Genomic DNA, 24,687 nt, shown 5'->3' with positions numbered 1-24,687 from the left:
AGCTATCGTCAATATACTTGAATCAAGATTTATCTTGATCTTCTTGGACCTGGCAAGAACCCATTTCTTTGTCCGATTCTATCTTTTTCAAAAAAAATTGAAAAAGTCTTTTTGGAGTCGCTGGAACAAATATTAGCACGGGTCTCTTTTTTTAATCTCATTTGTAACAAGTCTTTCCTAAAGACCAAACTTTCATTCATCAATGAATTTAGCAAATAGGGGCTTGACCCCTATTCTTATTCTAAAAAAAATTCAGGGTGCGAGTGAGAATTGAGAAAGCATATGAGGGTCTGCTTGACCGTCGAGAGTGAGAGAGAGAATCAGCGTATAATTGAAATTTCAGTCACCGTTAGCCTCCGTTAAAATGAATCAGCGACAAAACTTTTGAGCCGATCTTGAAGCTCATCCGACGGCTAAAAAGTGCATAGCACCACATTACACTATATATGCATAGCACGGTAGCCTAATTATATATATATATGTGTGTGTGTGTGTATATATGTGTATTTATATATGTATATTTATATATATATTATCAGTTAATTACTTATATGATAACATTCACAAGAAGTAATTACAAAGAAAAATTAATATAAATTCAATACAATAAACATCAATACATTATCACATAAAATTACAGTTGCAGAATATTTTAAACATTTAAATTCAGCAAATAAAATCAAAGTCTTGACAAATCAGGACATCTGCGATTTTGTGAAACTTCATTTAAGTAATATTTTAATCATATAATACGATTTTTTTATGATTATACTACTTTGCATACTTAATTGTATAAAACACATCTAGTCGAGCAAATCACGCGCTAATGTATAAGTTAGATATAAGTTAGTTTTTTGGAAAACTATTTGTACGTATTATTTAAAGTTTTGTACGAAAATTTTAAAAAGTTATTCATCATAAAGTTATTATTAAAAAAAATCTTGCATTATCACATTCTGATAAAGCCAAAATATATAGCGAAAATTACTACTTTTTAGTACAAAAAATGGTAGAAAAGCGTATGTGAAATATTCATTTTTCCGAATTATTCACCGCAAACGTGTTTTTAGGCTATTTTGGCAGGTTTGGAGAAAGTTGCGAATTTAGGCCAAAAACAGAGCAAAAATGTCATATTTAGGTCGATTCTGAAGCAAGCGTCAAAATAGGGCAACACATAGAGTATGCAAACACCTCACACGAAGTGCACAACATGCAACATTCACTAAAATTCGGCTAAGTACAATGCCTTACGGTATAACCTATACTGCATGCGGTATAAAGGCCTATGCCGCACGGGCACACGGATTGAATCCGTGGACTGTCTAGTTTAGATGAAATCTCGGCCGTTGGACAACAACCTTCTAGAAAGACGAATCTCTAGATGTGGCAGGCCTTGCTACGCATTGAAGTCTATTTTAGTGCTTCAAATATGGCATAAAAGGCTATATTTGGCACTCATGTTCTCCCATGATCTCCATGACTCCACACCTTTAGGAAAGACTATATAAACCCCTAATGTAATAGGAATTAGTGTGCATATTTTAGTTGTGTAAGTTCATAGTTTAGAACATAATATTGCGTGTAATTTCGAGAGTCAAGAGAAGAAGAGGCACTCGAAATCCAAGGCGGAAGAAGAATGAGTCATCCAAGAAAGAGGTGTTCTAGGTTTTAGGTTGTATTTCTTTTATTACTTCTTTTATTTTGTCATGGCTTTGAGTAGCTAAGCTCATCCTTTCTAGGGATGGATGTAATGAATTATATTTTATTTCTTTACTATAATATTTATTTTTCTTTTATGTCTATTTGAGATTTCGTTATACTTAGAATGTTATTGAAATATATCCTTGCATACATAGTTCTGTTTACTATATGCCAATGTTCTCCACATACCAATAGGTGTTAAGTCATTGTACATTGGTGTGAGAGGGGATACAAGTAAGTATTATAAACACTTCGGCTAATGAGGCTTGGCAGCGATTCAAATATTAGGGTTAGAACCTAGTGGGCTCCCTTAGCAGGATATAAATTAGATAACATATCGAAGTATAATTAGGAATTTATTTATTACTTGTAATGAATAGGGTTTAGGATTATTACTTAGCGAGTAATAGAGGAATATAATTGATTAGGTTAGTGTGAGTGATTTAATTACATTATATCATGTGATAATCTGAATTGCCCCCCCCCCCCCCACAAGCCTACCTTAGAGTCGGAGGACCTTTCAAATATGCATAAAACCGAACCCAACCATCCGTAGGGAATAACAGTACCGGTATGCGGCTCTGCTCTGCGGAGTGGTCAATACCGTATGCGGTAGTGACAGTACCGTATGTGGGGCCGTATGTGGCAATGACAAAAAGTCATATGCGGTTAGACATGAGCGCCATAAATATGTATCGAGATAATTAGAAGGATTTCTTCCAAAATTTTAGAGGCTCTCTAAACTTGGTTTACAACAATTATCATCTCCACATATAAATTTGCCAGAGTAAACTGTAAAATCACCCTGTACCTTTATTATTTTATTTTATTTATTTTTTTATACACGTTACCCAATTAAACTGAAGAACCTAGACTAGTTCTAAAGTTATTCAACTACTTAAGATCTTTCACTGTGGATCGACACCTGACACTACTACACGGTAGGATTATGCGCTTGTAATTCGACAGAGTAGCATTAGAGTAACTAAGTATATATTTATATATACTAAAAGTTAGTAATCTCATTTAGAGTCATCACATTCATAGACAGAAATAAAAAATTTAAATTGAAGAATTGAAACATAAAATACATAATGTGAGATCATTAAAATTTAAATTCAAGTCTTCACAAATACAAAGTATAATTCTAACTACTAAGCTATAAACGCACATAAAGGAAGTTGAATTATGTACAAAATAAACAATAATTAATTAAATTTCAATATACATAATTAAAAAAAAATAAGTCATGGAATGGCCAAGTATTTTTTGACATAACTGTAGATCTGTCCAGCACATATTGCACTAATTTGAAAAAGGAAAAAAAGAAAACATAAATGAATGCGATTAGGCCTATATATGCATCATAAGGTGAATAAATTTTATTGATATGGCATGCTAGGTCCATTTATGATGTTTTTGGAGTAGAGTCACTTGATTTGTAAACTCGTATGATCCGATCACTATCCTTGTCGGTTCATCGATCGGATCGATGTAGATTGAATCTTGCTTGAATGATTAGCTAGTCATATCTTGAATAACAATGATGATATCAATTTCTCTTGCTTTCTTGAAACTTGGAGATAAATAAATTTGGAAACTTAATTTAGAAATTAGTTAATATACAAAGTATAGAAAAGGTAATGTTTTCCGGGCTATAGTCCTCTAAAAATCTCCGTGTATAAAAGCCTTCTTTTTTTAGCTTAGTTCTGACGCGTTTTTAATTGCCACAACTGCCATAATTTCAACTGCTATAATTTGAAGTACAATATGTATCTTTACAGAATTATATGTGTATGTTTATAGGATAATATGTGTATGTTTACAGGATAATATGTGTATGTTTACAGGATATTATGTGTATGTTCACAGAAGGTGGTCCCCAACAGCTGTCACGCGTTTTCAACAGTTGTCACGCGTTTTCAACAGCTATCACGCGTTTTTAACAGCTTTCACGCGTTTTTATGTTTACAGGATTTGTTGAATTAGTTTACAGGATTTAGTATTGATGTTTACATAATTAGTTGAAAATATCCGGAGATTTTTGGAGAACTGGAGTTGGGGGACTGTTAGCTGCTTCCTATAAAGTAAGGTTGGGAACTATGGATAGTATAAGGTTATCTGTGCTACGGTTTCAAATACTTATTATATAAATTTTAAATTTCGATTTAAGTAGCTCAGTAAATTAGTCATATAATAAACTTGTATAATACAATTTTTATCATAAAGTCATAGTAGGGATGACTTTATATTATTTATAGCGCTCAAGCCTTACTCTAATATATATGCAATTAAACAAATAGCTTCGTGCCATTCCATCGTAGTATTCGAATGCATTTAAAAAATTTAGTTTCATCTACAAATAAGATTGCATCTATTTCATTAAGAGCTTCTTATGTATTTTATGAACTCTGGGTATAGATTAGGAGTATATTAATATATATATTAGCTAGCGAAGATTTGAGTCGTGCCATGCTATCATAGAGCTTAACATGTTATATTGCTTCTTTAGTTTCCACAAACGAACATTCTAGCATGATGGGATTGTACCATTAACCCGTCCATGTCAGAAATGATACTTACTAAACAAATTTAAATTATGATATTATATTGTAAAGGACAATATTTTCTATGATGTGTGGGGACCACATTTGATTGTCTTGCACATATATAATAAAATTATATATACGTTGTACCCGTAATATGACATAGTTAGAGACGATAATATTTTCCACGAGCAAAATCATTTTCTTAGAAAATTAATGATATGAATGAAAGTGCAAATATTGATATAGCATTACTATCCATAATATTTAACTAGTATCAAATCCGTGTGTTGCAACGGAGACATATTATAAGAAACAAATATATTAATGAAAATAATAATTATCTAAAAATTAAAACACATGTTAATAGAAAATTTATATAATTATGTATTTTTAATTAACTTTAATCGTGATCTCTGATAACAATTTGATGATGTGATGATTCTTTATTTTTAAGTACCAATGATATCAAATAATAGCTCGATTAGAATCTAATATCAAATATCATACAACAATTCAATATCAACATATAATATAATATCAAAAAACATAAATAAAAAGTGTTATCGTTTGTATGTATAGGATATATATGTACACACACACATATTATAAGAAAAATATATATTCACACACACGTTCCAATTTATATTCTTCTTTGTTTCCAATTTAGAATACACACACACACATACACACATTGATATATTATATAAAAATGATTTCCATTGTGATTCGTATAGAAACGAAGAAGTAAGAAAACAATAAATAAGAAAATGGAATGTGGAGTCTTCTCAATTGAAGATGATAAATATGAAAATAAAGGAATAAGAAAACAAATAAATATATCGGTAAATTTCAGAATTTGTTCATTTTAAATTGTAACGTATCGTGTGGCAACACATGTGGTGGGTATGTTTTTAATTAAATTTAGACTTCTATACATAAAAGATATGCATTTAATCAAAAGAAGACAAATTATGTAATTGAAGAGCTGAGATCAAATCCGAAGTTTCATCTCTCAATAGTAGCCGTTGGCGGATCGGACACCCAACGTGCTTAATAATAGAATGAAGATATTTGATCATTTCTACTTTTTCCAAAAAATTCAGAATGTATTTAAAAGGCCAAAAAAATAAGTTTATGGTTGCAGTGTTGCATATTAAATCTCGTTCAGTTTTAATATTGTTTAATAATTATACATCAAATATTGCTAAATTCATAATCTATTTTCCAAATTGTAATAAAAGATAAACTAAATTTCATTTTTTTTTACACAAACACAATTATTATATCAACATATTAATTACCTCTACATGTTGAGCTTTTATAATTTTCATTTTTCATTATTATCATCAAATTACTATATATATCAATAAACCATGATACGATGGGACATTGCCCTTAGTTTGTGTGTGTAAATACAAAAGCAAATTAATTTGCTTGAAAATTAGTAATAGTACTCAGTAGCGGAGTCACTATAGTTCAGAATTAGACATCTATCCTACTATAGATTATGAAAAGAAAAAAAAAAAATTTCTTATGGTGTTGGATTGTTGCTCGAGTATTTTTTTATGTTCTATCCTATGAAGTCTGAATTTCCAACGTAGTCATTTTTTTATTCTTTCGTTGTCCACTCTCCCTACAGAGTCACGGATCCTTTTATTTTTCTAATTCGTAATGGCTATCCGTTAGCGATTTATACTAGTGCGAATATAGTCGATTTGCAAATGAACAACCAAAAAAAATTGAAACAGCAAAAAGAAAAAGAAGGGCGACGGGACGAAACGATTCATGCGAATGAAGAGCGATTTGCGAAGGGCGATCAATAACGCATAAGCTTAGTCGGGAGTAGGCTGGCAGAGCGGGAGGTCAGCAACGCCAATGAGAGTGTGCATTCTAAAATTTCTTTTTAGTTAACCCTAATTTTTTTATTGCAAGTTAGCGTCTTTCTAATATCATTCTCCAATTTATTAGTGATGTAGTCTCTAATTTAGTCTTTATTAATAAATTAGACTAATGTATATTGCTTAGTAATTTTGTCCTAAATTAATAATTACTAGTATATTAGTAATTTAGACTCTACTAGTAATAACCAATCTATTAATAATGTAGCCTCTAATTTTGACTTTAAAATTTAGTATTGCTATGTTTATTTTTTTTATATAAAAGCATTATTATATATTAGAACTTATATCATTTTGGATGAAATTTACACTTTTCGAATTATACTTAATATTTTGATAAAATTTGAATTGTTAATATTTTTGTCACTCTTGATTTGAATCTTGACTACACCAATGATAGTACTCATTAATCATACATTGCTTTTTTTTTTTTTTTTTTTTTGGGGGTCTCAAAAGACCCTTAGGTCAACATTTCATTACTTCAAACTCAGAGTACATGATCCCTGTTACATTGATATGCATATAAATCAGAGAACTATTTCTTTCATCCTAGAACAACAGCTAACCAAAATCAAACATAGGAAAAGTATAGCCATTACAATCCCATCTATGCGGTCTTCCCTTTTTTGCAAGAGCATCAGCCATTTCATTCTGGCTACGAGGGATGAACTGACAGATATAGGACTAGGCCTGCTAAACGAGCCGGGCCGGCCCATGGACTTTGAGCTGGACTCTTGAATGAGTCAAATTGAGCTGAGCTCAATTCGAGCTAAGCCCGAACTCGGCTCGAACTCGAAATAAATCTCACATACTCGCTCTGATCCGAGCTGAGCCGAGCTGCCCACTGAGTCGAACCATTCCTCTCCTCTCGCTCTCGCTCAATTCTTCTCCCTGTCGAACAGCTGAGCTCTCGTTCTCTCGCTCCGTCGCTCTCCATCTGCTCTCTCGATCCATCGCCTCCAGTTTCTCTCTTCTCTCTTCTCTCAGGTGCTCTCTCCCTCTCCTCTCCTCTCCTCTCCTCTCCTCTCTCTCTCTCTCTCTCTCTCTCTCTCTCTCTCTTTCTGAGCTGCTTAAATTGGATAGAAAACCATGATACTGGTACTGATTTGATTTTGTGGGTTTTGTTAAATTACGATTTTTGAAACATTTTGAACTATCAAAGTATCAAGTACCAGTCCGATTCTATCTCTCTGTGATACTGGTACTGATATCCATGATACTGGTAAGCACAAACTTGTCCCCTGAAATGATTTAAGTGAGATCTATCAGGTAATTGATGTATGGTATAATCTGAGAGTGGCTGACCCTTAGATTATACTGTTTAATCTACACATTGAGATGTTTTTCAAATTACAAAAATATATTTAGCCCTTCTCGCATGAGCCTTTTATGTTGAAGGTCATATGAACTCTTTGGTATAGTTTGGTTTAAAGCTGTCATGACACCTTCATGCACCCTGGAAATATTTGATATTAGTGTAAATACATGGTTTCGAATGTACAAATAAAATTTCAATGTGTATATAATGGTGAGTGCTCAATTAATTTATCTTTTCTGATATAAATGTAGCTGAGTGCTTGAACAAGATGCTAAAATACCAGTATTGGAGGGTACAATGAAAAATTAACGGCCAGATTAATTTCACTTGGATCAAACTCAATCCAATGCCTATGAAAACTATAGAGTGTTAATTTTGAGATTTGTGCCAGGTTAAAAGAACGACCCGGATCTAGTCATTGTAACTCAGGTATTGCACTGGATATGAATTCCTAAAATACTTATCAATTGTGTTATAGATCCCACGTATAAATTTTTCCTTTGGTTTATTCATTTAATTCAACACCAGGTTTAACTTTTCACATTTAATTCAATGGTGTCTTTTGTATACTTAAATTACATAAATTATTGTCCTTACTACCACCATCCCAATTACTGTAAAAACTGAGAAATCAACGCTCTCTAAACCTATGCACCTTCTTATTCAGCATCCAATGCTTTTGTACACCTTCTGTTGTTCTTCTATCCACCTCTGATGCAGTTGAAATGAAGGTTGCTGGGTTAAAGGGGCGGTCAATGTTTGAGCTGGAGATGTAGATTTATTCTCAGTTTCAGCATAAATCGGTACTGGTACCTACTTTCATGTCCATGTAATTGATAGTATATTGAAAAAAAAGTGAATTTTAATAGACACTCACAATCACAGATCTAATTCGATGTAGGTCTTGGCTCTACTAGGTGTAATACCAATTTTGTTTCTTGAAGAGGATTTGGCAAGTCATCATGAACTGGTTGCTTCCCGTTCATATTCCAAAGCTGGAATTGAGTTTTTTTCGATGTTTTTCTCTTCATTTTGGGGCTATGTTTGATACTATCAAAATCCTTCTGAAAAGTTTGCACTATGCTTGAGTTGAATTAGATGTCAGAAATGGTCCAAGGAACTTTTGCTCTTCACTGTTTTCAAGTTTTTTTTTTATTGTGTTTTTTTGTTTTTTTTTCTTTTCTGTTACATTTATGTGATTTAAATTGTTTGCTTCTTGGGATTTGAGTTTAGGAGCGCATATTAGGAAATTTGAGCATGTTGATTCTCGTAGATTTTAATTAACATTTAATTTGTAATGTTAAGATTGCTGAATTTTGAAGAAGTTATTAGTTAATTTTTATTGTGATGTGAAAAGTTAAAGTCACGCAGTCTTCAATCAGTAGCTATTTTTTTTGTTTATCGCTACATATAAGCCAGGAGCCGAGTTTTTATTGTTTATCGCTACATATAAATTAAATGAAAATCAGCGACTTATTCACAACTCATGGGCCACGGGCCGAGTTTTGGATCGAGCCAAGTTCGGGCCGAGCTGAGTTGAGCAAATGGACCGAGTCGAGCCGGGCTTTTCCCTTCATATTTGATCCGAGTCCGAGTCGGGCCTTTACTGAAGGTTGATAGGGCCGAGCCGAGTTTTGAGCGAGTTACCGCTCATTAGCAGGCCTATATAGGACTCATTAGTATGCACCAAATTCCAGACTGCCATCACTTCCTCAAAAGCTTGCCAGTCAGCATTCATAGGAGGGGCCCGAGCTGAAACCTGTTCCACTAGGCCGTTGTTGTCTGACAGAAAAAGGCAATTCTCTACCGCCCCCCCCCCCCCTTGTAGTGCCAGTTGAACCCCAGTTCTTAGAGCAATTGCCTCCATCTGAATTGGGCACACACCTTCAACCATAAGTGATCTGTATTTTATCAGAGCCTCTCCTTTCGTCAGTATAACACCAACTCCTCCTTCCCATCCTAAGACCCATGAGCCATCAACAAAACACTTGTAATTAAAAACTTCATCAAGAACAAGATCTGCTCTTTGTTGCTCTCTTTCTGGTAATTAAAAACTTCACTTGTAATTAAAAACTCCTCCTATTCTGGACTCCCAAGATATTTGATATAGGTATTTTTGAAAAGTTTCAATTCCCACTACTTTCCCTCCGTAGGCTCTATCATTTCTGCATCTCCAGATAGCCCAAAGGGAATTTATGTATTGTGACCATTGAGAATCATTCATACCTGCTTCAAGTTGAGTAAGAGCTTGTGAGAGGACTTGCGGCAAGGAATTAGATTTCATTGCAAGCGGTCTCGTGAAATGGCACACTCTAGCAAGTTGACAGAAATGAGTCAGATGAGAAGTGTTCTCCTCCCTTTCCCCACATATGCTACATATCGGATCTGTTGCAGGAAACCTTCGATGCAAAGTGGACCCCAATAGAAGGTCATCATGTACCAATTTCTAAAGAAATGCTCTTACCCTTGGTTGTAAATCCCCTTTGTGCCATCCCAGGTCTCATAATTTTCTATCCTCCTGATCGCCTTGTTGGGTATCACTAGATAAGATTCGATAAGCTTTTTTAACAGAGAATTCTCCATTTGAGGATTGGGTGAAAATCAATCTATCCTGACCACCACTCGGAGAGGGTGGCTTCACCTCCTGTATTATGCGGAGAGAGTTGACATACCCAAAGAGACTGATAAAAACTTCCAGATCCCAAATACCAGTATCCGGTTGTATGAGATATTTGACCTTAAGGCCTCTAGTACTGCCTCCCTACACCTCACAATCCAAGGCCCCTAGAAACCATGGCTGAGCCACTGCATTGCACATTTTCCCATTCCCTACTTTCCACGTCAGCATTGGAACCAGATCCTCTCTTAGCATTATCAGGGCCTTCCAAAAAGGGGTGCATTTGTATACCCTTTTGCATAGCCACAATTCACTTCTAGGAATATACTTAGCTCTTACCACTTGGGTCGCAGGTCTGAAAATTGTGTTATGGCGAGCATTTCAAGCATTTGACATAGCCTCTAAAAAAGGATTTTCTAGCACCGTTCGATTAGTGACGATCTTGACCAGCATAGCTCTTGACCAATCTGTGCTAGTATGGCCGTAATGGGTATCTTGATAGCCTGAGAAGAAGGGTCTTCTGTGCTCAACCCCACAAAACGCTGAATGAGTGCTTCATTGACAAGGGTTAGGTCAGACATTTGAGTGTTGGGGAGTTGTTGGGATGCAAGAGAGGTGGAGCAGAGAGATATGTGAGAGAAGCAGGGGGAGGTGTAGTTTAGTTTTAGATATCTTTGGGTTGGAGGGAAATGATCAAAAGGCGGTTGGTGGTAATTAAAAATCTCCCTGAAATTAGGGGTTTTTTTAAGTGGACCACTGTTGAGACACGTGTCCTTTTTATGAAGGGAGGGGTGATTCTGGAGGGGCCTAATACTCCTTTTAATTTCACTGGAGTGACACATGTCTAGGTTAGGTTTCATGCATCTGGGTTGGAGGGAATTTGATTGAGAGAGGAATCTTTCAATGCCAGAGGAGGGATAAAATCTCTGTTTTGTCGCCATATGAGAGCTTGGACACGTGCTGTAATCAAAGGCAGCTTTGGAGAATACATCTCCATCTAAATGCGTGTTATGGATGTGACTAACGCTCTCCCTTGTTGTCATTTTCTACCCAGGTGTGTGCCTGGCACGCTCAGGCCCGAAAGATGGCAGCCCTGGCACTGAAAAGGAAGAGAAGGACTCATGTCCTACTGTAGTAGTTTATCTCCTAGTTGGATCCATTGGGAGACGTGCTGAGAGGCCGTTGTCCGACCAACCTTCCCCCCTAGACTTGGTGTACCGACTTTGTTTGTAGACCTGACTAGAGTGAAAACAGAGCGTTGTGCCGCCGAAGCGCCTCTTTGATTTGGATCCACCTGCGGTACTTGAGATTGTAAGGCATAGTGTCTCCAGGGAGGGAGATATGGGAGGCGGATCCCCTGAGGTGGATCCTCACCACCAAAAGAATGCTTTGTTCCATCATTATCAGGAGAATGCGGAGGACCTCCTGTGTATAGCGATAGAGGGCCATGGTAGTCTACCCGACAGTCCGACCACCTCTCTCCATGTCCAACATAGAGTCTTCTTGGAATTAGACTTCTGTCATAGCAGTCTACCGTTAACCTCAGAGATGTTTTGTTTGACCCAGTGAGACCTTCATGAGAAATCCCAGCTAGAGTGTCCATCCCTGATACCGCTTGTCTAAAATAGATAGGGTGCCAATAATCGAGCGGGAAGTCATGAATTGTGAGGAGGATTCTGCTTCTGGGAGAAAGAGGATCTGATCTGTTGTGCATTTTCCATGGAAGAATTATTAGTGAATAATATTTCTCCCAGAAAGGAGAATCACCCCCCAACTCATCTTGTGATAACCAGTCTGGAACCTTCAATAGGAAGCCATTTCGAACTGGTACAGGGGCCCAATTTGCTTGTGAGCCACCATACCGGATATGCAACCTATGAGCAAAGAAATCAGAGCTTAAGAGGGTGCCCCCCTATTGCAGAGAATAAAACAGAGCGATCCAATTCCACCCTAATGTGATGGTGTTCTTCATGGGGAGAGAGGAAGCAGTATTGTGCCTCCAACTGCTGAGAAAAGGGGAAAGGCGTAGACATTGCATCTGAGCAGAGCCAGGCCTTTGTGCTGTTGCTCCCAGATAGCAAGCTTTGTAACTGGAGAGAGCAGAGGGGATTTAAGTATAGAGTAGAGAGGAAGATGGATGTAGTGGAAGTCTTGTGGTGGTGGTCAAGCTATACTCCATTAGAGAGGGGAGGAGAGGAAAAGAGTAGAGAGACGAAAGGGCTAGCAAAAGTTAGATGAACAATTCAGAAGTTACCAAGTAATACCACTACTAGTCTACAAATGGTGACCACCTCCAAAAATAATAATCACATTGCTTCTATTAAACTACTTAGATGTGTTGTACAAGCTCTTTGTTTTAGCCCCACCCACCATCGAGATCTATTGATAATGATCTGTTAGCATTTTCCATTCTTTTTTTAGCCATTTGGACCAGATTTATATATATAACATAACATTTCAAAAGGCAAGTTTAGGATTTTAGAGATCAAAAGTGCTGATCTGGAAATTAAGTTCCATTAAAGTGTGTGAGTGTAATCTAATTAATCCGATTAAACTGACCGGTCTATTCAACTAGACCTGAAAAATTACAACTTTATAATTTCAGTACTTGGTATGAAGTGAATTTTGATCAAACCAAGAAAAATATTTTTGGATTAGATATCGTAAAAAAAGAAAAATTAATGAGTAAAATCCGGCCCTACGTACAAGATTTTCTAAACAAAATATGTATATGCATAGATTATCATAGAAATAATTCGATTTCTAGTTAGTTTTAAAATTATAGTTATAATTTGCTATATATTATTATTAGTAGATCTATATTATATTTTTATCTGTATTTTCAATTTATAATTTATCGTTAATTACTTCATTTTTAGAACAATTTTTTTTAATGAAGAACTCGACAAATCTGCAAAACTAATCACCTAAAATAAAATTCGGATTGAATAATTTTTATTTTGTAATTAGTTAACTGCAAATTGAAAATATTGTACTCCATCTATAATCATTAGATTGAAGATTTTAAGAAAATCCAACAAACCCCGAATTTACACCCCTAGCTTTGCTTGTTCAAAATTCAAAGAGGAGGGATCAAGTTACAACAAGTATTTTCTACATTTTCAAAGTTCAAATCGTCGATCCAAACCGTTATATGTGATCTCTACAATAAAATGTGCTTGGAGACCAAATTTTACATTTTTTTTAATTTTTTTTATTATTTATTAAGATGGGTACAAAATTCAATGTTCTGAATTTGACTAGTTTTTGTACTCATCTTAATAAATAGTAAAAAATTTCAAAAAATGTAAAATTTGGTCTCCAAGCACATTTTATTGTAGAGATCACATTTAACGGTTTGGATCGACGATTTGAACTTTAAAAATGTAGAAAAATGCTTGTTGTAACTTGATCCCTCCTCAAATTCAAATTTAATGCTTCTCTGTTCAGCAAAGTAGTTCAGTCTTGGGATTTGCTGGCGACCAAAGCTATAGATTTAAGTGTTGTATCGTGACGAGCTTCACGACATCTCATGAGTCACGATTCACGACGAAGATGTAAGAGATTTTAAGGATTAATTTAATTAGGTGTAAGAGGATAAAGAGATTGAATTAAAAGGATGGCATGGAAAGAAGGTAGCGAGTTTATCATTGTAGATTTTAGCGGTGGCAAGAGAGCATATATATATATATATATATATAGAGGAGGGTTCATATGCACCCAAATTTTTGTCCACCCAAATGCATCCTTTCTTTTTTCTCCGTTTTCAAAGTCGGAATAGTCAATCCGAACCGTTAGATGTGATCTATATATTAAGATGTACTTGGAAACCAAATTTTACATTTTTTGGAATTTTTTTACTATTTATTAAGCCCCTTTGAAAATCACTGATCCAATGGTCCAGAAAATATAAAATCAGCGATTTTCAAAGTGGCTTAATAAATAGTAAAAAAATTCCAAAAAATGTAAAATTTAGTCTCCAAGCACATCTTAATATATAGATCGCATTTAACGGTTCGGATTGACTATTCCGACTTTGAAAACGGAGAAAAAGAATTTGAAATATAAGGTGCATTTGGGTCCACAAAAATTTGGGTGCATTTGAACCCTCATATATATATAGGAATATGCTAGCATGCTATGCATAGCATAGAGTCCCTTCGTGCAACGGCTCGGATTTCGAGTTTTTAAAATTCTAACGGTCGATCTGAATTGTTCATCTTGTTCTCCATATTAATATGTGTTTGGAGACCAAATTTTATATTTTTTGAAATTTTTTTACTATTTCTTTAGATTTATTGAAAATCGCTGTTTTCAGCAAATCTGGACCATAAAAAAACAGCGATTTTCAATAAATCTAAAAAAATAGTAAAAAAATTCCAAAAAATGTAAAATTTGGTCTCCGGACACATATTAATATGGAGAACAAGATGAACGGTTCGGATCGACTGTTAGGATTTTGAAAAGTCGAAATCTAAGGCGTTGCATGGAGGGACTCTATGCTATGCATAGCATGCTAGCATATTCCTATATATATATTTGTGTGCGGTTATGCGAGACTATATTGTAGCTAGAGAGAAAAATAAAGATAGAGGCATAATTGTATATATAATTGTGAGAATTAAATAAAGAAATGGTTGGACCATCGTGGCGGTGAAGAGCATAATTTTTCTTTTTTTTTAGGATGATAAGACAATTGTAACTAGAGAGTAAAAGAGAGAGAGAAAAAAAAGATAGAAGGATAAGTATATATAATTGTGAGAATTTAACAAACTAAATGGAATAGGACTAAATAAGACAATAAGAATTTTTTTTCGTGTCATAATTATGTTTTACATTCTTGTTTTCACTTTCAGAGTCAAAACAGTCAATTTGAATCGTACAACATTATCTTCATTTGTTTCGAGACCAACTTTTATATATTTTGGAATTGATTATTATTTTTTAGATAGGAACAAAATCACTATTTTTTAAAAGATTCTAAACTATAAAAAAATAGTAAAATATTTTGAAAACATTATCAATTTTGTTTTTCAAATACATTTTAATACGAATATTATTTCAATTGTATGAAAATAAAAAACAGAGATAAAGATGTGAAACACATTTGGAATACAAACAAGAAAGTGTTTTAACCATGCTCTATGATATTTATTGAGGGCCACTTTAGTTGTCATAGAACTATGTGAGATAAGGTTTTATGAGCATGAGATTTCAAAATTAATTCGCAGTGATTTATGCTAATGAAAATGCATAAATAATGAGTGAGGATATGGTTTACGTAGCGTACATTGGTCAGTACTTTGAATTGATGTTCTCATTTTTACAGCTCAAATAGTCTCTGAACCAGTTAACATGATTTTTCTATGAAAATGTGTTTGTACATTAAATTTTAATATTTTTATAAAAAAATTTAACTATTCATTTAGATAGATAGAAAATTATTATTTTTAATGAGAAATTTAGTTATATTCCCATCAAAACTTGTCTTTTTAGATATTTCCCCATCACAATTCTAAATTTAGCTATATCCCATCAAAACTGCACTGTTTTATTTATATCTTCATTTCATCATTTAACTATTTAAAATTTAAAAGTAATATTATTAAAAAAACTTAAAAGACAGTTTTGCCCCTAAATAATTAGGGTGCTAATCCCTTCCTTTTTTTTTCCTGCCTCTCTACCCTTCCGTTTCTTTTTCCATTTCTCTTCACACTAATCCTTTCGTTTCTTTTCTGCCTCTCTGCCCTTCATCAAGTATTGTGCTAATGCTTTTTTTGGAGCCCGCTCTTTGCAATCTGAATATCGAAAAGACAGTGGGTTAAATGGTAATGTTCCTTCCATGCCTCTGACAGATCTCTCTCTATTTACCGTGCCAATGATTCAAAATTGACTGGTACAACCGAGCTGATTTACTGGTACGACACAGTAGACTCGAAACTCTTCACTAGCTGCTCTCAGTAACCATTTACAGTCAGAGGACAAAGAAGGGTGATTGATACTGGGTGAAAAACTATATACTAGTCAACTGTGAGGAATGGAAAATCTTTGCATCTTTTTTTTTACCTTCATTGGCAATTAATGTCAGATGTACATTTTTCAAATTTTAAAACTCAAATGTTTTGAGTTATTTTCATTTCACATTTTTGTATAGATGTAACAACTCCTTTGTAACTTTACCAATGAAATCTATAATGTGAGACTCACATTTTTCTCAAAACAACAAGTTCACATAGTAGTTTCACAAGCTATACTGCTGTAGTGCAAGGTACTTCATAGATAATCACATCTTATTACAACTGCAAAATTTGAGATTGTAATTCCTGTTTCAACGTTTCATTCCCTGTGTAATGCGCAGAGTGACAAATCAATTGTCCATTTGATGTTTTATTGCCCCTATGCGAAGCGGGTTTGGACCTTTATCCAACAAAATATGGGAACCCAATTATTTACAACCAAACTGGTACAAGGAGTGATACCAGGCACCCTTTCAATTAGGCATGTGGTGGATTACTCATTGAATGAGTTTGCACCAACCAGTCAGAGCAAAGGGTGATTGGATCTGCAAAATTACTATGTACCACTTGGTGGATTTGGAGGCAAAGAAACAATGTCATCTTTGGAGGAGAATAGGTACCACCTAAGGTACTGGGGCAGAAGGCTCTGCAGGAGGGCACATTGTGGTCAAATGTTATAGGCACGTGAATTGTAATGTAATTTTATTTGTAATTTGATAGCCACTGTCAAACAATTTCATAAAAAAAAAAAAAGGTTTCATTCCCTCGTGGACTCTCTCAGCAAATTTACCATCCAGTCTCTACAAGGTCTCAAAACAAAGTTGATGATAAAAGAAAACTATGAAATTCTAGTAGATTACAATCAAGCTATGAAATTCAAGTACATTACAACAAGCTATGAAATTCAAGTAAAAGAAACATGTCTTTGTTGTCTGGTACAAGAAAGTGCAAATGCCAAATATTTTTCATTTTTTATTTTTTCTAATTAATCATAACATGCATACCGACCAAATACCAGCATTTAGAAATTACAATCAAATATCAGCATTCTTCCAAAAACAAGCACAATAGAAGAGAGAGAAATTGTTCCATTCTAATAAAGAGATTATCTTTGTCATTAATTCTCTAGTAACGTTAAACACTACAATTTAAAGTAAAACAAGTTTCAAGACAAGCAAGAAAATGGATGGAAATAAGAAGTTTGAACACGCAGTTCTTAGTATTTCTTCTTGTGCCCAGAGACTAGAACGATTTTGCAAATAAATTATATATATAAAAAAAGAGTTCATATTTAAAATCGGAATAGTTGGATTGTGCAGAGCAGAACTCAAGAGAAGGGGGAAGCATTGCACGGAGGGAGGGTCGCAGGAGAAAAGAGAACAATAAATTGGAGGGAAAGAGATTTTGCCACAGTGATATTGATTGAAGGGTAAAACAGTCTTGTAAATGTTTTATTAATATTAACTTAAATTGTAAGTGGTTAAAATAAGACATGGGGATATATGTAAAACAATTGAGTTTTGATGGGGAAATAACTAAATTTTGAATTCTAATAGAGAAATATCTAAATTGAGAAGTTTTGATGGGGATATATATAAATTTCTCTTTTTTAATAGTCTAAAATCTTTAGATCAAGTTATATTATAAAGTTTATAAAAAATATATATATAAAATTTGCTCTACGTGTATATTTTTATATGAAGATCCCCTTAATAGTTCAAATCGACTGTTTAGACTATGAAAATTAAGATAATTCAAGTACTGACTAATATACACTGTGCATAGTATTGTTGCCTCACTAAAAAAATGTGTAAAATTAGTTGTTTAATTGTACTATCAGAACAATTGCAGGAAATTTTATTATTTTTGTATATTATGATGTTAATGCACTATGCAGATACCGAAATTTTTATTCATATCCTCCAGAAAAAATAGAAATTACAAATCTGCATTAACAGGCCTCTAAGTGTGTATTTTTTAAGTTGTTTCATTTTTTTTTTCTTTCGGCAAGAAGCCTGTAGGCTTAAAAATTTATTTTGTGATTGTACCAATACAATTTAAGAAAAGCGAACCGCGTCTAACTTTGCCACTATCACCTTCACATCCTCCATTTCTCATCCATAGTTACAACTTACAAATCAGGAAATAAAAATAATCAGTAGAACGTTGTAGATGGCGAAAAGAGTTGTCTAAGAATCTTAGAGAAGGGACACTTGACAGCTTCTGTCAAGCTTTAAAAAAAAAAAAAAAAAAATCTTAGAGAAGGGACAAAATAATTTACAGAGTGGAACATTTTTGTTGGTGGAATGATAATAATTAATTACATTTGACACTTGGCAAGATTAGCTGGAATGTCATTTTTGGAAAAATAGGCATAAGTCCTTCCATTAGAATAATATGCAAAATACAAATATTCAAAAACATACAACCATTTGCAAGTAAAAAGGAAAGTCTAGCTCAAACAAACTTCCGAAACTAACTAAGTGCGTCTGACCTTAGACATTAACATAGGGTTACTCACATGAGGGAAAACCCCATTTATTACATAGAATAGTGCATGCTCAGAAAACAAAGGTAAAATTCATAACAGCCAAGTGATTCAGGCATTCATCAGAACGGGTACCAGTGGTACATGTGGCATAGGTGGCATAAGAGCAAGCACAGGGGAGAGGGATTGTAGCGGCACCATATCCAAGTCTTCGGACATCCACTCATCAGTAAAGGGCCTCACAGTCCGTTTTTTGTATCCTGTCCAATAATCCAGCAAAGAGCATATAAGTAAAAACATATTTCTAATTGTAGGTACAGGAGTATTATCAAAACAGATAGCATTTCGTGTTCGCCAAACACACCAACATATGGCACTAAGCACCATCAACATAGCTTCTTTTTGGTTAGGGTTTAAAGTGTGAGCTAAATGAAGGATTTGTTCTAAAGAAGTCCAATTCTCATAGAAGTTTTGGAATTTGCCCATCCAGAATCAAATTTGTGCAACATATGGACATTTCAGAAAAAGGTGCAAGGTGGATTCTATTGCACAGTTACAATAGTTGGAATGTCATACATATAAATTATTTAGTATTCATGGTTTATTAAGCTGGCATTCCTTGGTTACCCATCTATCATCCCATAATGCAATGAATTCGTATCCCCTCAGGTTATCTGACTAAGTAGAATTAAATCGGACGGTCAGAAAATGGATTGGCACGCATCTCAAACCACAAATAATTCTGCCCCCTCTGTCATCCCGATCCCAACCGGCTGAGAGTAAATCTGAGCTGTCCATTACAATTGTGTTGAGTCAGGTACCTGAGACGATGCGGATCCTAATGCAATTAGTCAGTACCACTTGATCTGGCATCGTATCGTGATATAAATAACATTATTTTTTTTTCTTTTACTTTTCCTTCTTTTTTCTAAGAAAATGCAGTTTGCCTAAGAAATAACTTCACGCCTGGTCAACGCAAATTAGAAATTAGAAATTAAATTATCGAAAATAAAATGGATTATTTTTTTTCGATCTCATAAATGATACTAAACTCATGATTGGGTCCTATCGAGATCTTTTTTGGACCGAATCAATAGTTTGATTTCAAAAGTTTTCGTAAATTTAGAGAATCTTTGCGATTGGAAATTCGAAAACTATTGGTACCCAATTATTGATTTATTTACAATATGAGTTGTGAATTTCACAGGAACTCTTTTATATATATTTTTTTCTCACTTCCACCCTAACCTCCATTTGAGAGATAGGATGACATAAGAATAGCGCTAACTCAGAAATAGCTGGTATTCCTGACGAGCTATTCTCAACACAACACGTTTGGATGAAAAAAAAAACGCTATTATCAACAAAGGAATAGCTCGGGTTAGCTTCTATTCCGTTATTCCTATGAAATATTGGGTTAGCGGCTATTTCGAACTCAGAAATAACTGCTATTCCGAGCTATTTCTTGATTCATCCAAACGCACCCTTCATTTATTGAGAAAAAAAAATTAATTTTTTCAGATAATTTAATTCTTAGTTTCTAAAAATAAAATAAAAATATTGTGGTCGATGTGTTGGAGAAATTATGATATATTCATAATGTCAACGAGCTACGGTAAAAATAATTTATCGTTCTATTATAAAAATGAATAATTATCATTAATGAAACAAAAATTAGAAGCTCGCGGTCAAATTAAGCAGTCATTCGGATTGAATAGGTGTGGTCATATCGTAATTACAACGAACGATGAGGGTGTAACGTAGCCTGGTAAAGTGAAGATGGATTTTTAGACGGCCAAGCAAGGTGGTTTACAAGTGTCCAGGGCTAACACATGCATCTCGTGAGCCGCTCAGCCACTGTCCACGTGGACCTTGGTTCAGATAAAAGCTGATCACTGATCTTACGCAGTCTTTTGTTGTTGCCATCTCTATAACGGGTCGTAAAAAATTGAGCTAACGCTTGGCTCTTTATACTTTATAGAGGACTAGAGGTGATCTGTCGTGGTGTTTATTTTTAAAACTAGTGTTCGAATTTCATAAGCACAAAGGCTCAGTATAAGAGAGAAGTTTACTACACGGATCAATAATTTATGTTAACAATTTTGTTTTACTAAATTATTTATTTATTTTTGCAGTGGAGCACAATAGAGATAATTATAGAGAACAATTGTAGTCTTTATGTTCAAATTTTAAAAACTATTTTTTAAAATTTAAGATAATTACAGTATAAAATTACATTTTCATTCCACTCTTATAAAACTCAATAAACAATAAAATTGTTATAACTTAATTAAGACGGTTATATTTTTTTTATGTCTCATGTATTTAGTTTAACATTCGTTGTGAATGTTCATGAAGATAACGGGCTTGAGCCTCTTCAATTTATTTTATTAATGAATATTGAATAATCTAGAAAGCACTAGTAATTATTATTGAAATGTTTTGTATCTAAAAGATTTTATATATTTATAACATGTATAATCTATAATTGTCTTGATCGACATTAACTAGTAAAAATAGATGATAGAGTCGTGAGATATCTGTATTAAAGCCTTATACTCCATATTCTTATACTCTCTGAAGTAAGAAACAAAAAACTTTACTTCTCTCTTCAATATCACAATCTAATTTCATTTCTAACATTTAAATACAGACTTTGATTATGTTATTTTTGTAATGAATAAATGTGCTAAACAAAAAGTTTCAATTTTTTCTTGTACGTTATCAACTAAACTAAGAAATATCAATAATATCAAGTTATACAAAAATACGTATTTTGAGTCAACAACAATAAGATTGTATATGAGAATAATAAGATTGCATAAGAGATCTACATTATATTATCATATTATGTTTCCAATGTATTGCAGAAATTTACTTGCTAAACAGAAAATTTATAAAGCTAACAAATACAAAAAATAATCAATGGAGCAGTGACTCGCTACACATGCACAATCATTTATTATTATAATTTTTAAGTTGGAACTTTGACCGGATGCCACCGTTTACCGTACTTTTTGGTAATTCGGATTAATCAAAATACTTTTTTTCTTCTGTTAATGTCCTTGGAGAGATATGGAGGAGATATTTGCGTGTACGCTAGAGATCATTAAATTTGTTTCAGATCAAAGCATAGAAAATTGAGAAGAATATTCAGAAGAAAACATTTTCAGAATAGAAATTTATGTTAAAAACTAGTGAGACTTTCCACGTGTTCCTTTTTAGTAGGAGACACAATTAAATTTGTTTTCTCTTTTTAAGCCTCATGACAGCGACACAAATCCAACCAAAAAAAATAATTCCCTAAGAGTAGTCAACAACAGAAAAGAAAAAAATAGTCAGGAACAAAATAATTTATGGGCCGGAGATAGAATGGGCCCATTGAGGCCGACAGGCTTTAAAATGAGCCAGTAAGCCCAGTACAAGATATAGTACTAGGTGCCATGTGCGTTAGTTCAGTCAATGCTAATGCATGCAACTTGCTACCAATATTAAAGCAGTCAAACCAAACAATTGTGGGGACACAATAATGATATCGCCAAGAAATAATTGCTGGGGAATCATGGATGATCAGTGCATGCAATGCTATCTGCTCAGTGTTAATTCACTTCCTACACCCTGTAAAACCAGCAAATTAATTAAACATACAAAATAAAAGAGGAAAAGAGAAATGAGGATTAAAAATTTGTTATTATGAAATCTCATTTCCTACTTTCTTTAGATAAAACTTTATATACACGTACCACGTATAAAAGAAAAAATGCCTTATCTTATGGTGGGGCCAGCTATATCTCTCATGTAATGAGTGATATACTTATATGCTGATAGCTAACTAGCTTTCTAGGTAGCTAAACAGACAGCAGACAAACTGTTTGTAAGTATATTTACTTGCAGCAAGTTCATTTGCTTGTAACTATGGCACGTAAAGCTTGTTGCCACACTTGCAACGCCATGCCTCCGGGTAGTACTCAGCAATGACAGGTGTGCCTGGTGGCACAGGCACGTGTACTGGTACACATGGTGTACAGTCGCCACACTTGCCGGTGCACCTTGGTGGATACGAACCCGGCCCGTCATAAGCTGCATTTTGGGTCTTTGCCTGCAACAACAGGATGAAGTTACAATTTCATTTTTTTTTTTTTAAATGTTCAACTTATCTTTTTTTCCTTTTTAATTTTTATTTGGCACAAAAATGGAGGGCGAGACTGTACTGACATTTCAGACACCGAACTTATTTACCATTGCGGATACAACTTAATTTATTAAACATGTTTTTGTGTATAAACTGAGAATTAGAGGATTACTTGAACCTGGTGGTTCTGAAAACTTGATCCTAAATTTGTGCGCTCTGCCAAGATAACAGAAGAAAAAACAACTGGTTAGCTAAAGTTTATACATTGCATAAGAAGACAGAGAAACTCTAGTTACACCATTGCTGGTGGAGGCTATTGCAATTTTGAACTAAGTACTTCTCCTCTGGTAAATTTCTTGGGAGTTCCAATGTTATAGCCACAAGATTTTGTGAAAAAATGGACGAATACAATAAAAAAAACTAAATAAAACAAGAGAATTATTTTGGTACAAGGGCTAGTGGTGTTTTACAAATTTAATGTACAATGTGAAATAATAGAGCTGCAAGTCGTACATACACAAATAATTAACAAGAAAGAAAGATAAAGCTGTTATTGAAGCAAGTAAATGTGTACCACAGCAAAGGCTCTGTTTGAAAGCATGAGGTAATGTGAAGAGAGAAAGAAGAGCACACAAAAAGAGAACCTCTTTGACCACAAATCCGCAATTCCACATTCTCTCCCCTCCTTTGCTCATGTAAGGAATCTAATAAACAAATAATTGTAACCAGATCTCTAAAGAACTAAAGAGACGAATTAGAAAATGGACCAGAGGGCGTGCGTGCGTGCGTGTGTGCGTGCGTGTTTGTGTGAGAGAGAGAAAGAGAGAAAGAAGCAGCAGCGGCAGAGAGATCAAGGCAATCAGAAATCTTAGCAAGAAAAAATGTGAGTTTTTCTCCTTCTGTTCCTCTCACTCTTTAACTGTAGCTGTAATCACTAATAAGAGAGAGATCTATGCTTGTGTGTGTGTGTGTGAGAGAGAGAGAGAGAGTGTGTCAAGTGTGGGTGTGGGTTCAGTCTAGGGGTGCAAACGGATCGGATAATATCCGACTGTATCCAGATCTGTATCCGAAAATTAGATACGGATATCTGATATCTGAATATTTGTGCGGATACGGATACGGATATGATTTTGAATTTTAATTAGAGAAAATGTAATGTCCCCCGGGCTACAGTCCTCCAAAAATCTCCGTGTATAAAAGTCTTTCCTTTTTAGCTTAGTTCTGACGCGTTTTTAACTGCCACAACTGCCATAATTTCAACTGCTATAATTTTAAGTACACTATGTATGTTTACAGAATTATATGTGTATGTTTATAGGATAATATGTGTATGTCTACAGGATAATATATGTATGTTTACAGGATATTTCAACTGCTATAATTTTAAGTACACTATGTATGTTTACAGAATTATATGTGCATGTTTATAGGATAATATGTGTATGTTTACAGGATAATATGTATATGTTTACAGGATATTATGTGTATGTTCACAGAAGGTGGTCCCCAACAGCTGTCACGCGTTTTCGACAGCTGTCACGCGTTTTCAACAGCTGTCACGCGTTTTTAACAGCTTTCACGCATTTTAATGTTTACAGAATTTGTTGAATTAGTTTACAGGATTTAGTATTGATGTTTACAGGATTTAGTATTGATGTTTATAGAATTAGTTGAAAATCTCCGGGGATTTTTGAGGGACTGTTAGCTGCTTCCTTTTAATTATTTGTATCCGAATAGTAGATATATACCATAGAATTTAATATATATTATGAAAATATTTATGTATATTATGAAAATATTTATGTATATATCTATGGATATCCAATATCCAATCCGTATCCGTATTCGAAAACAAAAATGAATACAGATGTGGTTTTATTACTATCCGATCCGTATCTGATCCGTTTGCACCCCTAGTTCAGTCGCATTAACAAATACTGCCTATGAGACAGAGACAGGCGTGTCAA

General features: G+C 34.2%; 1 protein-coding gene across 1 annotated transcript; it reads right to left on the bottom strand.

Annotated features, from left to right (window-relative positions):
- Window positions 1-22,262: 22,262 nt before the first annotated feature.
- Window positions 22,263-23,674, bottom strand: LOC144549992 (EPIDERMAL PATTERNING FACTOR-like protein 4). The gene is made up of 3 exons (XM_078298511.1): window positions 23,295-23,674; window positions 22,899-22,936; window positions 22,263-22,687 (listed from the first exon to the last, which is right to left on the bottom strand). Exons 1-3 carry the CDS (start codon window positions 23,413-23,415, stop codon window positions 22,502-22,504), a joined length of 345 nt encoding a protein of 114 aa, XP_078154637.1. The 5' UTR covers window positions 23,416-23,674; the 3' UTR covers window positions 22,263-22,501.
- Window positions 23,675-24,687: the final 1,013 nt, after the last annotated feature.

The sequence above is a fragment of the Carex rostrata genome, chromosome 2 (genome assembly GCF_964058835.1).
Source record: "Carex rostrata chromosome 2, lpCarRost1.2, whole genome shotgun sequence".
In the NCBI taxonomy this organism is placed as follows: domain Eukaryota; kingdom Viridiplantae; phylum Streptophyta; class Magnoliopsida; order Poales; family Cyperaceae; genus Carex; species Carex rostrata.
Note: the sequence above shows the minus strand (reverse complement) of the source record. Positions and strands in the feature narration are given on the sequence as shown.

Excerpts from the sequence above, each read along its gene's own strand:
- LOC144549992 (XM_078298511.1), bottom strand. The coding sequence starts at position 23,415 with ATGAGCAAAGGAGGGGAGAGAATGTGGAATTGCGGATTTGTGGTCAAA. Across the intron at positions 22,937-23,294 it reads CAAACAGAGCCTTTGCTGTG|AGCGCACAAATTTAGGATCA; the intron begins GTACACATTTAC and ends TTATCTTGGCAG. Across the intron at positions 22,688-22,898 it reads CAAGTTTTCAGAACCACCAG|GCAAAGACCCAAAATGCAGC; the intron begins GTTCAAGTAATC and ends CTGTTGTTGCAG.